The 13,744-nt window shown below is 40.7% G+C and overlaps 1 protein-coding gene and 1 long non-coding RNA gene across 2 annotated transcripts in view; both read right to left on the bottom strand.

The window, feature by feature from the left end:
• Positions 1 to 3,651: 3,651 nt before the first annotated feature.
• Positions 3,652 to 4,051, bottom strand: LOC109204521 (uncharacterized). The gene is made up of 2 exons (XR_002064014.2): positions 3,930 to 4,051; positions 3,652 to 3,851 (listed from the first exon to the last, which is right to left on the bottom strand). It is a non-coding gene; the product is annotated as an uncharacterized LOC109204521 (long non-coding RNA).
• An 8,538-nt stretch (positions 4,052 to 12,589) lies between these two features.
• Positions 12,590 to 13,744, bottom strand: part of LOC100700665 (ATP-binding cassette sub-family A member 1) — a 34,668-nt gene continuing 33,513 nt past the window's right edge. The window contains 3 exon segments of the mRNA XM_025897096.1: positions 12,590 to 12,655; positions 12,657 to 13,046; positions 13,310 to 13,559. Coding sequence (XP_025752881.1) covers positions 12,590 to 12,655; positions 12,657 to 13,046; positions 13,310 to 13,559 — 706 coding nt within the window.

Genomic DNA, 13,744 nt, shown 5'->3' on the forward strand with positions numbered 1-13,744 from the left:
CGTCTGCCCAGCTTCAACGCGCGAATGCTACTATTGGGGAGATGCAAAGGGATCTCCAAAACATGGAGCAAAAGAATCAGGCGCTCCAAGGAACACTTGATGAAGCTATGGAACAAACTGCACAAATCCTCGGACAGATAAAGGAAGAGGACACACAAATGCAGGACCAACTCAAAGGCATAAAGAAAAAGTACGAAGTGCTGAAAGTCAGGCTGGATGAAACAGAGTGCAAAAATAAAGAGCTTCTTCAAGAGAAAGAGCAACAGGAAGAAGAAAAACGTATTCTTCAGGACTTGGAGAGAAGAAATCTACAACTGAACGAATTTTGTAATACAATGAAGGACAGAACACCTGAACTGGAAGGAGAAGTATTGGAAAAACTACGTTCAAAGATGCAGCGTAGGATCAATGAAATGGCGAAAAAACACTCAGAGGTCATTAATGAGATGTTGTTGAACTCCGACAACTTGAAGCGCGAAAACGCTGAAATGCTTGCGCAAAAGCAGCAACAAGAGAAAATAAATGAAGACCTGCAGCGTAAGCTTCAAGAAATCACAAGAAGAAATGAGCAGTTAGAAAATATCCACAAGGAAAAACAACAGCAAAATACAGACAAGCGCAATCTATTAAAAGAAATGGAGCAAAGATGCCAGAAACTTGAGAAGGAAGTTGAAGAAACAACCGATCAGTTGAGAACCCTCATCCTGGAGAAAAAAGTGCTCGTGGAAAAGCTCATGGAAAAGAAGAAAAAACGTTTCTGCTTCTTCTGGAGGAGGGACACTCCTGCTTTTTCTACTTCTTCTATTTTTCTACTGCTGATGTCACCTCGTCTCCCTCCACCTCTGTTCCGTCTTAATTTTCACCTCTCCTCTCCCCTTCTCCCTTTCTCTCCTAACACTTCTTCCCTCTCTCCTTCATCTTTTTCTTTTTCACCCTAACCCCCCCCCCCCCCCCAACCAGTCCCGGCAGTTGACTGCCCCTCGTGAGCCTGGTTCTGCCGGAAGTTTCTGCCCGTTTAAAGGCAGTTTTTCTTCCCCACTGTCGCCTAGTGCTTGCTCAGAGGGGATTGTTGGGGTTTTCTCTTTTCTTTTTTTTCCCTTCTTATTACCGTTTTCCTTTATTTACCGATTTGTTTTGTTTACTTTTCTTTTACGTTGTTTCTTTATTTACTTGTTTAACTTTTTTTCAACTTATGTAATAAACTAATAAACCAATTGAATTTATCCTCTGAGTATTTTACATCTAATCTTTAAAGAATATTTCCAAAACATTTTCAAACATCACGATCTGTCTTTTGTTTGCTTGTTAAAACCCCGTAAATGGTGAAGTAAAAACCCTGTGATATGGTTTAAAACATCAAAATAGACTAAACAACTAGTCTAAAACTAAGAGACACAGGATAAAGTTGGTGTGAAGGTTTCAGTCTGTGAATGAATCTAAGCACCATCACCTTAACTTTAAATTCATCTCCGTTACCCTTTTTGTGACTGAACTCTGACCGTGAGCACCACAGCCACTGCACACCAGTCACACGCACTTTAAATCCATCACAGTAAACCAGTTAGTTTACCTCAGTTTGTTTTGCAGCACATTTCACAACATGCAAAAGCATAATGTGCCATGTACAGACTCAAAATCTGATTTAAAAACATGAGGACTGACCTGTACGCTTTACATTTACAGTTTCTCACATACCACTGAGCAGTTCTTACCTGTAATTCTAACCCCTCTTCTTTCTTTTCTGGTTTAAAACATCAAATTAGACTAAACAGCTAGTCTAAAACCAAGAGACACTTAAATATTAAGTTAAACCTCTGGGGTCGCCGGACGCGCCGGCGCGTCAAAATCACATGACCAATTTAAGACGACACAGCTACAAGATGCAGCGATTCAGAGGCTGTATCCTAATTCAGGGTCTATCATATTTACACTGACTTTAGTCTCATGAACAACATTAACTCCTTGTTATTTACCAGCTAATCTTAAAATGACTGTTCAGTACAGATATGAAGGCCAACAATCATGTTTTCCAGTCCTGTGGCCTCAGTCTCAGATACTTATTAAATCACACAAAGCTCGTGTAGAAACAAACAAACAAATGAACAAAATATGTTCTCCTTCATTTCTGTCAACCACACGTTTCCAGCTATCATGGTTGCTAGGCAACCTGGGCAGCGCGACGGAGGCTAGACCGTTCCATTTCACAAGCCTCGCACTTCTCGGTCTTTGAGGTCGCGGCCCTTTAGGACTGTTGAGGCTGCATACTTTAAGGCTGCACACCCTGAATTGGCAGGGCTCGCAAAATCGCTAGCCCGAGGTCCTGGGGCTAGCGATTTTTCCAGTCGGGCTACCAAAATCCATCTCAGCCCTGCCCGTCGGGCTATCATAGGAATGAAAGATATGTCAATGCTTTTGCATTCTTTCACAAATGTAGCTGAGTAATTATGTCATCGGCATCGATGAGCCACTGTCAATATGTGACACATTGAAATCGCGTTTGAATTTGCGCTTGTTTGTTGCTTTCACTTTGCGATCGCGCGAACGGTGTGTAGAGAGCGGCAGCACTAATTGGTAAGTCACAGATTAATTGCGCACCAATTCCTCTGGCATCGTCTTATCAATCGTTAGCTTACTATCAAACATGACAAGTGAAATCTCCTGCAGCAAGCTTAAACATGTGATAGAGGTTGATTGCGCAGAGAATTGCTGATCGTTATGCAAGTATGTGTGAAAGAGCAGATGGATTTACGCAGGTATTTTAGTTCTGCAGAGCCAAACAAGACAGGTCAGGGTGAAGAAGGGGCAGCCAAAGAAAAGCCGACCACAAAACGGAAAAGTTATGACAAATCAGACAATGAGGGAAAAAGAAAGCGCACCTTTTTTGGTTTCATGGACAAAAGAATTTATGTGGCTGGAATATGACGAGCTAAATAACATAATGTTCTGCCGGGTGTGCTGTGAGCTTTCTGAGTCGACAAGCGCCTTTGTTACTGGGACCAGTCATTTTAAGAAAGACCCCATCAGAACCCATGAGAAATGCAAGAAATACATTATTGCTCAGTCTGCAGTATCTTTCCCAGAACAAACACCAATTGCAAAAAGCATACTAAAAGTAAACCAAGCATAACAAGAAGTCCTGAAAAATCTGTTTAGAATAGCGTACTATGTTGCAAAGAGTGAACTACCATTGGCAAAATTTAGCAGTTTTTGCAAACTTCAAAAAGCAAAGGTCCTAGATCTTGGTTCCACTTGCCTCTTACCTGTGATTTCAGTGGAAATTTCAAATTCAGGATCTGACACAGACTGATTCATGTTGTACACAGTTCTTGCAATTTCATAGAAATTTCTGTTCAATTAGAACCAAATATTTGAGTTGATGGTTGAAATTGTTGTTGTAATTTGTGTTTTAAATATTTTTAGATTGATTTTTTTTCCTTTATATTGTAAAGGAAACAAAACATCAATCAAAAAATTGTCTTTTTTTTTTATTTTTATTTATTTATTTTTTTATTCGGGTTACTTAAATTTATTTTGGGCTACCAAAAACTGAAGAGTGCCTGCCCGAAGGACTACCAGGGATTTTGAAATTTTGCGAGCCCTGCTTATGCAAGGTAAGTTTCATGTTGGACTCATGGTTCTTTGTTAATTCAGTTTAGGATAATGTCTCTGACGTATGTATCATATCAAATATATGTCATATCAAAACAACCCCACACCTGCAGTTGTTTCAGTTTTTCACAGGTGTTTCCTGTCAGCTGGTCAACCTCACTCAGGTGGACATCCATATCAGCCAACCAAATGACAAGCTCCTCCCTTTGTGCTTCAAAGCCCTCCCACTCTGAGACAAGGAGCTGAGAGAGAGAAAACAAGGGTCAATTATAAAGAACAGAGAAAAGTGAAACCCTCCTGAGAAGGTCTGACTCGCATACCTGCAGTCGACCTATGATTGGTGTTCACGTCATCCTAGCGGCGGCCGCAATCCCTCGCCAATGCCAGCAGCCAAGTCTGCAGGGTGCCCTGGAAGAGCAGAGTTAATGTTCGACTCCTCCTGGTCAGAGGGTTAAATTTGAAAACAGTTTAAAAAAAAACAAAACATCCCCATTCTAAAATGTCATGTGACAATCTGATTCATAAAGAGTGATGATGTCACAAGGACATCATGCCTTTGATCCTTTGAAGTGTTTTCCTCAAATAGGGGTCAGGAGCAGCAAGTTTTAGTCAGTTTGTTCGCAGCCTTCAAACGTTCACCAGAGATATATTTGAAAGTATTTGTAAACCTCTTCAGAGTCACTGTGCACAGGATTCAAAATGTCTCCACGAAAACGCCAACAAAGAATAAAAAATCTTGCTGCCTCTCCTTCGAGGTCTGGGCGGCCACTCACTTCAAGAGGGATGACTGATATGACACGATCCATTAGTGCCTCATCAGTCCAAAGGACATTACAGGAAAACTCCGACCTACATGCAAAAATTAAACAAATTGAAGAAGAGAAGCTTCAACTGGAGGAGAAGTGCAGACAATTGGAAGCACGAAATCAAGAGCTGGAAAAACAACAGCAACACCAGCCTTACACAAAAATTATTAGTGAGGCCTGGGAAGGAAAGTTTGGTAAAGCACAACAGAAGATTTTGTTCCTGATGAAGGAAAACAAGACAAAGAGTGCTGAATTAAAAGAAACGTCTGCCCAGCTTCAACGCGCGAATGCTACTATTGGGGAGATGCAAAGGGATCTCCAAAACATGGAGCAAAAGAATCAGGCGCTCCAAGGAACACTTGATGAAGCTATGGAACAAACTGCACAAATCCTCGGACAGATAAAGGAAGAGGACACACAAATGCAGGACCAACTCAAAGGCATAAAGAAAAAGTACGAAGTGCTGAAAGTCAGGCTGGATGAAACAGAGTGCAAAAATAAAGAGCTTCTTCAAGAGAAAGAGCAACAGGAAGAAGAAAAACGTATTCTTCAGGACTTGGAGAGAAGAAATCTACAACTGAACGAATTTTGTAATACAATGAAGGACAGAACACCTGAACTGGAAGGAGAAGTATTGGAAAAACTACGTTCAAAGATGCAGCGTAGGATCAATGAAATGGCGAAAAAACACTCAGAGGTCATTAATGAGATGTTGTTGAACTCCGACAACTTGAAGCGCGAAAACGCTGAAATGCTTGCGCAAAAGCAGCAACAAGAGAAAATAAATGAAGACCTGCAGCGTAAGCTTCAAGAAATCACAAGAAGAAATGAGCAGTTAGAAAATATCCACAAGGAAAAACAACAGCAAAATACAGACAAGCGCAATCTATTAAAAGAAATGGAGCAAAGATGCCAGAAACTTGAGAAGGAAGTTGAAGAAACAGCCGATCAGTTGAGAACCCTCATCCTGGAGAAAAAAGTGCTCGTGGAAAAGCTCATGGAAAAGAAGAAAAAACGTTTCTGCTTCTTCTGGAGGAGGGACACTCCTGCTTTTTCTACTTCTTCTATTTTTTCTACTGCTGATGTCACCTCGTCTCCCTCCACCTCTGTTCCGTCTTAATTTTCACCTCTCCTCTCCCCTTCTCCCTTTCTCTCCTAACACTTCTTCCCTCTCTCCTTCATCTTTTTTCTTTTTCACCCTAACCCCCCCCCAACCAGTCCCGGCAGTTGACTGCCCTCGTGAGCCTGGTTCTGCCGGAAGTTTCTGCCCGTTTAAAGGCAGTTTTTCTTCCCCACTGTCGCCTAGTGCTTGCTCAGAGGGGATTGTTGGGGTTTTCTCTTTTCTTTTTTTTCCCTTCTTATTACCGTTTTCCTTTATTTACCGATTTGTTTTGTTTACTTTTCTTTTACGTTGTTTCTTTATTTACTTGTTTAACTTTTTTTCAACTTATGTAATAAACTAATAAACCAATTGAATTTATCCTCTGAGTATTTTACATCTAATCTTTAAAGAATATTTCCAAAACATTTTCAAACATCACGATCTGTCTTTTGTTTGCTTGTTAAAACCCCGTAAATGGTGAAGTAAAAACCCTGTGATATGGTTTAAAACATCAAAATAGACTAAACAACTAGTCTAAAACTAAGAGACACAGGATAAAGTTGGTGTGAAGGTTTCAGTCTGTGAATGAATCTAAGCACCATCACCTTAACTTTAAATTCATCTCCGTTACCCTTTTTGTGACTGAACTCTGACCGTGAGCACCACAGCCACTGCACACCAGTCACACGCACTTTAAATCCATCACAGTAAACCAGTTAGTTTACCTCAGTTTGTTTTGCAGCACATTTCACAACATGCAAAAGCATAATGTGCCATGTACAGACTCAAAATCTGATTTAAAAACATGAGGACTGACCTGTACGCTTTACATTTACAGTTTCTCACATACCACTGAGCAGTTCTTACCTGTAATTCTAACCCCTCTTCTTTCTTTTCTGGTTTAAAACATCAAATTAGACTAAACAGCTAGTCTAAAACCAAGAGACACTTAAATATTAAGTTAAACCTCTGGGGTCGCCGGACGCGCCGGCGCGTCAAAATCACATGACCAATTTAAGACGACACAGCTACAAGATGCAGCGATTCAGAGGCTGTATCCTAATTCAGGGTCTATCATATTTACACTGACTTTAGTCTCATGAACAACATTAACTCCTTGTTATTTACCAGCTAATCTTAAAATGACTGTTCAGTACAGATATGAAGGCCAACAATCATGTTTTCCAGTCCTGTGGCCTCAGTCTCAGATACTTATTAAATCACACAAAGCTCGTGTAGAAACAAACAAACAAATGAACAAAATATGTTCTCCTTCATTTCTGTCAACCACACGTTTCCAGCTATCATGGTTGCTAGGCAACCTGGGCAGCGCGACGGAGGCTAGACCGTTCCATTTCACAAGCCTCGCACTTCTCGGTCTTTGAGGTCGCGGCCCTTTAGGACTGTTGAGGCTGCATACTTTAAGGCTGCACACCCTGAATTGGCAGGGCTCGCAAAATCGCTAGCCCGAGGTCCTGGGGCTAGCGATTTTTCCAGTCGGGCTACCAAAATCCATCTCAGCCCTGCCCGTCGGGCTATCATAGGAATGAAAGATATGTCAATGCTTTTGCATTCTTTCACAAATGTAGCTGAGTAATTATGTCATCGGCATCGATGAGCCACTGTCAATATGTGACACATTGAAATCGCGTTTGAATTTGCGCTTGTTTGTTGCTTTCACTTTGCGATCGCGCGAACGGTGTGTAGAGAGCGGCAGCACTAATTGGTAAGTCACAGATTAATTGCGCACCAATTCCTCTGGCATCGTCTTATCAATCGTTAGCTTACTATCAAACATGACAAGTGAAATCTCCTGCAGCAAGCTTAAACATGTGATAGAGGTTGATTGCGCAGAGAATTGCTGATCGTTATGCAAGTATGTGTGAAAGAGCAGATGGATTTACGCAGGTATTTTAGTTCTGCAGAGCCAAACAAGACAGGTCAGGGTGAAGAAGGGGCAGCCAAAGAAAAGCCGACCACAAAACGGAAAAGTTATGACAAATCAGACAATGAGGGAAAAAGAAAGCGCACCTTTTTTGGTTTCATGGACAAAAGAATTTATGTGGCTGGAATATGACGAGCTAAATAACATAATGTTCTGCCGGGTGTGCTGTGAGCTTTCTGAGTCGACAAGCGCCTTTGTTACTGGGACCAGTCATTTTAAGAAAGACCCCATCAGAACCCATGAGAAATGCAAGAAATACATTATTGCTCAGTCTGCAGTATCTTTCCCAGAACAAACACCAATTGCAAAAAGCATACTAAAAGTAAACCAAGCATAACAAGAAGTCCTGAAAAATCTGTTTAGAATAGCGTACTATGTTGCAAAGAGTGAACTACCATTGGCAAAATTTAGCAGTTTTTGCAAACTTCAAAAAGCAAAGGTCCTAGATCTTGGTTCCACTTGCCTCTTACCTGTGATTTCAGTGGAAATTTCAAATTCAGGATCTGACACAGACTGATTCATGTTGTACACAGTTCTTGCAATTTCATAGAAATTTCTGTTCAATTAGAACCAAATATTTGAGTTGATGGTTGAAATTGTTGTTGTAATTTGTGTTTTAAATATTTTTAGATTGATTTTTTTTCCTTTATATTGTAAAGGAAACAAAAACATCAATCAAAAAATTGTCTTTTTTTTTTATTTTTATTTATTTTATTTTTTTTATTCGGGTTACTTAAATTTATTTTGGGCTACCAAAAACTGAAGAGTGCCTGCCCGAAGGACTACCAGGGATTTTGAAATTTTGCGAGCCCTGCTTATGCAAGGTAAGTTTCATGTTGGACTCATGGTTCTTTGTTAATTCAGTTTAGGATAATGTCTCTGACGTATGTATCATATCAAATATATGTCATATCAAAACAACCCCACACCTGCAGTTGTTTCAGTTTTTCACAGGTGTTTCCTGTCAGCTGGTCAACCTCACTCAGGTGGACATCCATATCAGCCAACCAAATGACAAGCTCCTCCCTTTGTGCTTCAAAGCCCTCCCACTCTGAGACAAGGAGCTGAGAGAGAGAAAACAAGGGTCAATTATAAAGAACAGAGAAAAGTGAAACCCTCCTGAGAAGGTCTGACTCGCATACCTGCAGTCGACCTATGATTGGTGTTCACGTCATCCTAGCGGCGGCCGCAATCCCTCGCCAATGCCAGCAGCCAAGTCTGCAGGGTGCCCTGGAAGAGCAGAGTTAATGTTCGACTCCTCCTGGTCAGGCTCTCCAACTGGATGAGCCGAGGTCCCGCCTCTCGCCGCCGCCTCTGAACACACAAACACAAATTGCATGTGAAGCAGGAGGTGCAGATTTTTTTTGCTATTGTTTTCTAAATCCAGGCTTGATCACGTGGAGGTATTTGGAAAACTTTTTTTGGCCAGCGGACTGTTATATTCTGGTCTCATTCACAACAGACTCCAGAATATCTATTTTGTACCCAACGGGGTAGTAAGGTTTATTAATAAGTCCACAGCAACATACAGTCTGGGTCAACACTCCTTACTTGTGTGACACTCCAAAACGTCCGTGCAGCAACACAATCCACTGTGGAACAAACCATCTTACAAACAATAATTCACATTATTACACGGACGACTGTTGTCTCGCAGAAAGTCAAATCAAATGTATGCGATACACAATCAATTCACAAGAACACATTAAAAAAAAAAAAGAAAGTGCCTGATTTCAACTGAATTCTGCATCAAAACAGGGTAGCAGAATTAAAACGAGTGTTTGCAGCAAATGTGAGCACAAAGCCTCACTTTGTACAAGCCTGCTATTAAAGTTCTCCTCTATGCAGATGACTTTCCTGTTTTCAAGGCACAACTTGGATCTGCTGTACAAATCTTATGGATACACGCTAAATGAAACAGTAGTGTGCACGACTCCAGATTCTGATCCCTCATCCTAATATGGTCCTAAAAGGCTCACAAAAACCCACATAGCAATAGCAATAAAGCAAATGTTGAGTCCATAAACCAATGGCTCACATGGGTTTTATCATAAGGGTGATAAATATACAACATAAGACTAAAAGTATAATACAGATTTTAGTCTGAGAGATTTGATGTTCATTTACCTGCAGATGAACTATACGTGCCTGCTCTGTGGTTTTCCACAACGTTTTGCACATCACTATTTAATACAGGAAGTAGGTGAACTAAAACAAGTCATCTTTCTTTGTGAGAGGACAATATTATGAAACAAACCTCAATGACATCATAGAGATCCCCTAAAGATGCTCCTGCTGCTTTTCTTCCTCCTCATCCTAAACTTCCTTCTCCTTGTCCTCGACTTTCATCCAATTGTACTTCAATCTAATTGTGTTTCTCCCCCTCCTCTTCCTCATTTTGTTGGAGCTGTGAACAGAATTAGTGTGAATCTGAATTAATTTGTGCAAAAAAGTAAAATCTACAGCTTTTCAGTCAGAGGTGGTCTTGTGATTTAAGCCGGGTAGAATAGATTTATGTGTTGATGCTGCCTGCTTCATCTCTGCGACTGGCTGCTGAGTGATATTTACACCCCGGCTGGATTACAAACTTTAACCATGTGCTGAACTTTGGCCCAGTGTTGATACCTCTTGTTAGTATAATGAACTCTTCTTGGCTTAATGTATGATGGTGGATAAATGAAATGTACAAAGAAAATTTAACTATATTACAAAAGGACATCTATCTTGGTAACATCAATGACCGGAGCATAACTTGTTAACTAGTCCGAAAATAAGTTACACAGGAACAGTCAAAGACACACCTTCTCATGTGTCACATTTCTATTCATTCAAAACACTTATGCATTGCTGTATTTTATACGGCTCTTACAGAATGCAAAGTACAGGCTGATGTGAGTATTTAATGTACGGCTCAGCTCTACTGAACTTCTGAGTTTCTACAGCAGACACAGTTCACATCACAACAGGCTTCAGGTGCCATTATAGTGACTTTAACAATATTATACATTTTAATATCGGTCTAGCTGCACGCAGCACGCAATTGAACCACATATTTTAGAAGCCAAAGGTTCAAATTAGTTGGGAGCACCTTCACTTAATTATAACAGTGGTTTTGTTAGGAAAACAGTTTCTGTATACCGGATACTAAATTGCGTTAACCCTTGGGTGAACCTCAAATTCCCATCCTTTCCTTTCCCATGGGAGCAAAAATCATCCCGTACCAGAAAGTGCTCTAAAATGTTATATATCAATATTTTTTTCCCCACTTTAAATTAGTCAGTCTTTTAAAACTACTTCTTAAAATATCCATATCAAGTTTTAATTATATTTTCATTGCTTTAACCCTTTAAATCCCAGTTTGGGTACATGAGCGCCCTGTTTTTTAACAGAAAAAAAATTAAAAAATAAATATTTTCCGTAAATACATTTGAATTAATATTTGATTGTTATTATAATTAGGCCTTTAGATTGTCCAAACATTGGCACCAACATTCATTTTGATCCAATATTATTTTTTGTGCAGAAGCACACTAAATGTCATGTAGTGCCATATCAGACACAGTTTCCTGTGTCTGTACTATTATGTAGATATCTAAAAATTGGGGCATTGTGGGCTCCAGGAAGTTTCTCCTTCTCTCTCCCTCTCTCTCTCACACACACACACACACACACACACTACCTAAGGCAACTCCTATCTATGGGGTCAATGGGAGTTGGTTTGGGACGGACCACTCTGATGTCGTCACTGCTGCACTCAAGAACAGACCATAGCTGTAGTACCAGGGCCCGAATAAAGCCTGAGACAGAACATGGAGAAATTTGTTGTACCAAACATTTATTTGAAATAGCAGCAACTAAAATGATTAACAGTGCTTTAATAAATAAACGACTGACTTTGTGTCCAATCTTTTAAAGAATGCCATTTTAAATCTGTCTTTGCATTGCTGGCACCGTTTTGATTGGAGGATTTGAATCTCAGGAAGGAATGAATTTATAATGCCACTCCCTTTGATCCCATTTAATCTCTTCCCTGTTGCACTTTGGCCTGTCAGTAACTACATTTGAATTTTGCAGCTTCTGATTGGCTGTAGTGTAAAAGTATAGCCAATCAGAGTGCTGATGTTAAAGAGCATTGGACTCAACAAACCTCAAGCTTGCACATAAAGGCTGGATAAAAACGTTAATGCAATCAAAATGTATGCAGCCCTCGCTGGAAAACTGAGGATACAGTACAATACATAAATGATGAAGCAAAGACAAAACATTAGTGTCATGGAAGAAGAAATAGTCAGTGCATCACGGGAAGCTCCCAGCAATAAAACCTGCATTTGTATTGACACAAACATTAATTTGTGAGCAATTTTCAGTGTATTTCAGTTAAATTAACAAGACAAATATAACAAAAAGGGATTTTATACTTAGAAGAAGAATATGAAATTGAAATATTAAGCTATGAAAACTGTAAATACTGCAGTTCTAGAGTTACAGATATACAATTAAGCTTTGCATATCAGTGCTGTATAACCCAGGGAATGTACTGTATTGTATATAAAACAAGGACATAGCCCCCTAACAGCACCCATTGATTAGTGAAGTCCAGTTCTGAAACCTCAAGGAGATGCTTTTGGTTTTGGTGACAAGCTAGGGGTGAATGTAGATTTCTAAATGACACTGCAGGCCTTCCTTAAAGTATTGTTTTTAACTGTAAGGTTTACATTATTTAAATTGTTAAAGGTAATGTTACTTTTTTTTTTTAATAATTGAATAGTAATGGAAATCATAAACTGTTTTTCAGAGGTCATAGATCAAATGAGCAGTAAAGTCTTTTTCTCACAGAATGGTTCTTTCACATAGAAAGCAGTGTGTGCTGCAGATTTAGCATATGGCCCATAATTTGTAAGCTCTGTCTGGACTATATCACTTTTTGAGGCCATCCTTCTTTCTGTCAGTCTGCCTTTTTATCGATGGCACAAACATATGTCACATCATGGAACACATGAGTGCTCCACAGCCAGCGCTGCTCAACACAGCAGGGAACTGTTCATTCTGCAGCATTCAAATGACGATACAGAGGGGAAGATGAAGCTTTTGTTTGTCTTTGGTCCGCTCGTTTAGTGCCAGTTTGCTTCATAGCGTGCTCTCCTCTGAGTTGCCGCCGACTATAAAGAGAACAGATGGATCTTTGCTGGAACTCTGCTCTGCGTTTTGACCCACGAGATTTGCCTGATTCTCCCTGAACACCGCTGTTACTGCCGTCTGATTCAGTGCTGGCTCTGCGGCTCACCTTAGCCACCTCCCGGGCCATTTCCTCTGGCTGTGGTAGTGCGCGCATTGCCACAGAGCCAGATTTGCCTTTGCTAGATTTTTCTTTTTTCAGCTTACCCGCCTTTGACTTGCTGTCAGATGATTTTTCAGGCAGGTGTGGACTTTTGCTTGGTTGAGGAGGAACGATTGGTGGTTGTGGTTTATTGACGGGAGGATTAACTCTGTGCTCGGGTGCGTTTGGCTGTACTGTCCCATTACTGACGACCACATCTGTGAGGCAGTCGTCATCAGTCTGATCCTTGGCAAAGTTGACAAACACCTACAAAAGGTAAGGGGCTTTAGTATCACTGAGACTTATTCTTTCTTTACTGACCCAAGTCTTGTTTAATTATGACCAAGCTTTAAAGTGGGATTTGGCAGATCGGGTATCGCAGCGCCACATGTGGAGAAAATCACTAAGAAAGAATCACTTGGCTCCACTTAAACGGGATCACAGGCCATGAAACTTACACAACCCCTTTTGCAGAAATAGTCATTTCCCAAAACACTAAAGAGGTTTTAAACCTTCATCACAGCCCTCACCTGGTCCAGCGTGGTCTGTGAAATGGAGAAATCAACGATGCCCAGCTCCTCGTATTTTTTTGCCAGCACGTAGAAGACGCGAGCGAGGCAGCAGGCGTGCGAAGGTAGCTGGTACTGCAGCACATTCTGGTGCCGCTCCTTCAGCTCAATACTAGGAAAACACTCCTTCATGTAGGCGCTGACGGGACACGAGTCAGGGTCCGATTTGGTGTCTGCCAAACGAAGGATGATGGTGTATCCATCACCAAACCTGAAAGACGGGAAGGAACGAAGCACGTGATTCACGACTGTTACATGAGAAGATAAACTTCTCAGATCCTGACCTCTTCACGAATTTGTTCACCTTCCGCTTGGAAAGGGTCAAGGCTATTTGCGGTACTTTTTTCAGCATTAAGTCAGAACTGGGGGTGAAATGCAAAACACTACAGGATGCAC

The sequence above is a fragment of the Oreochromis niloticus genome, linkage group LG12, assembly GCF_001858045.2.
Source record: "Oreochromis niloticus isolate F11D_XX linkage group LG12, O_niloticus_UMD_NMBU, whole genome shotgun sequence".
Classification (NCBI taxonomy): Eukaryota; Metazoa; Chordata; class Actinopteri; order Cichliformes; family Cichlidae; genus Oreochromis; species Oreochromis niloticus.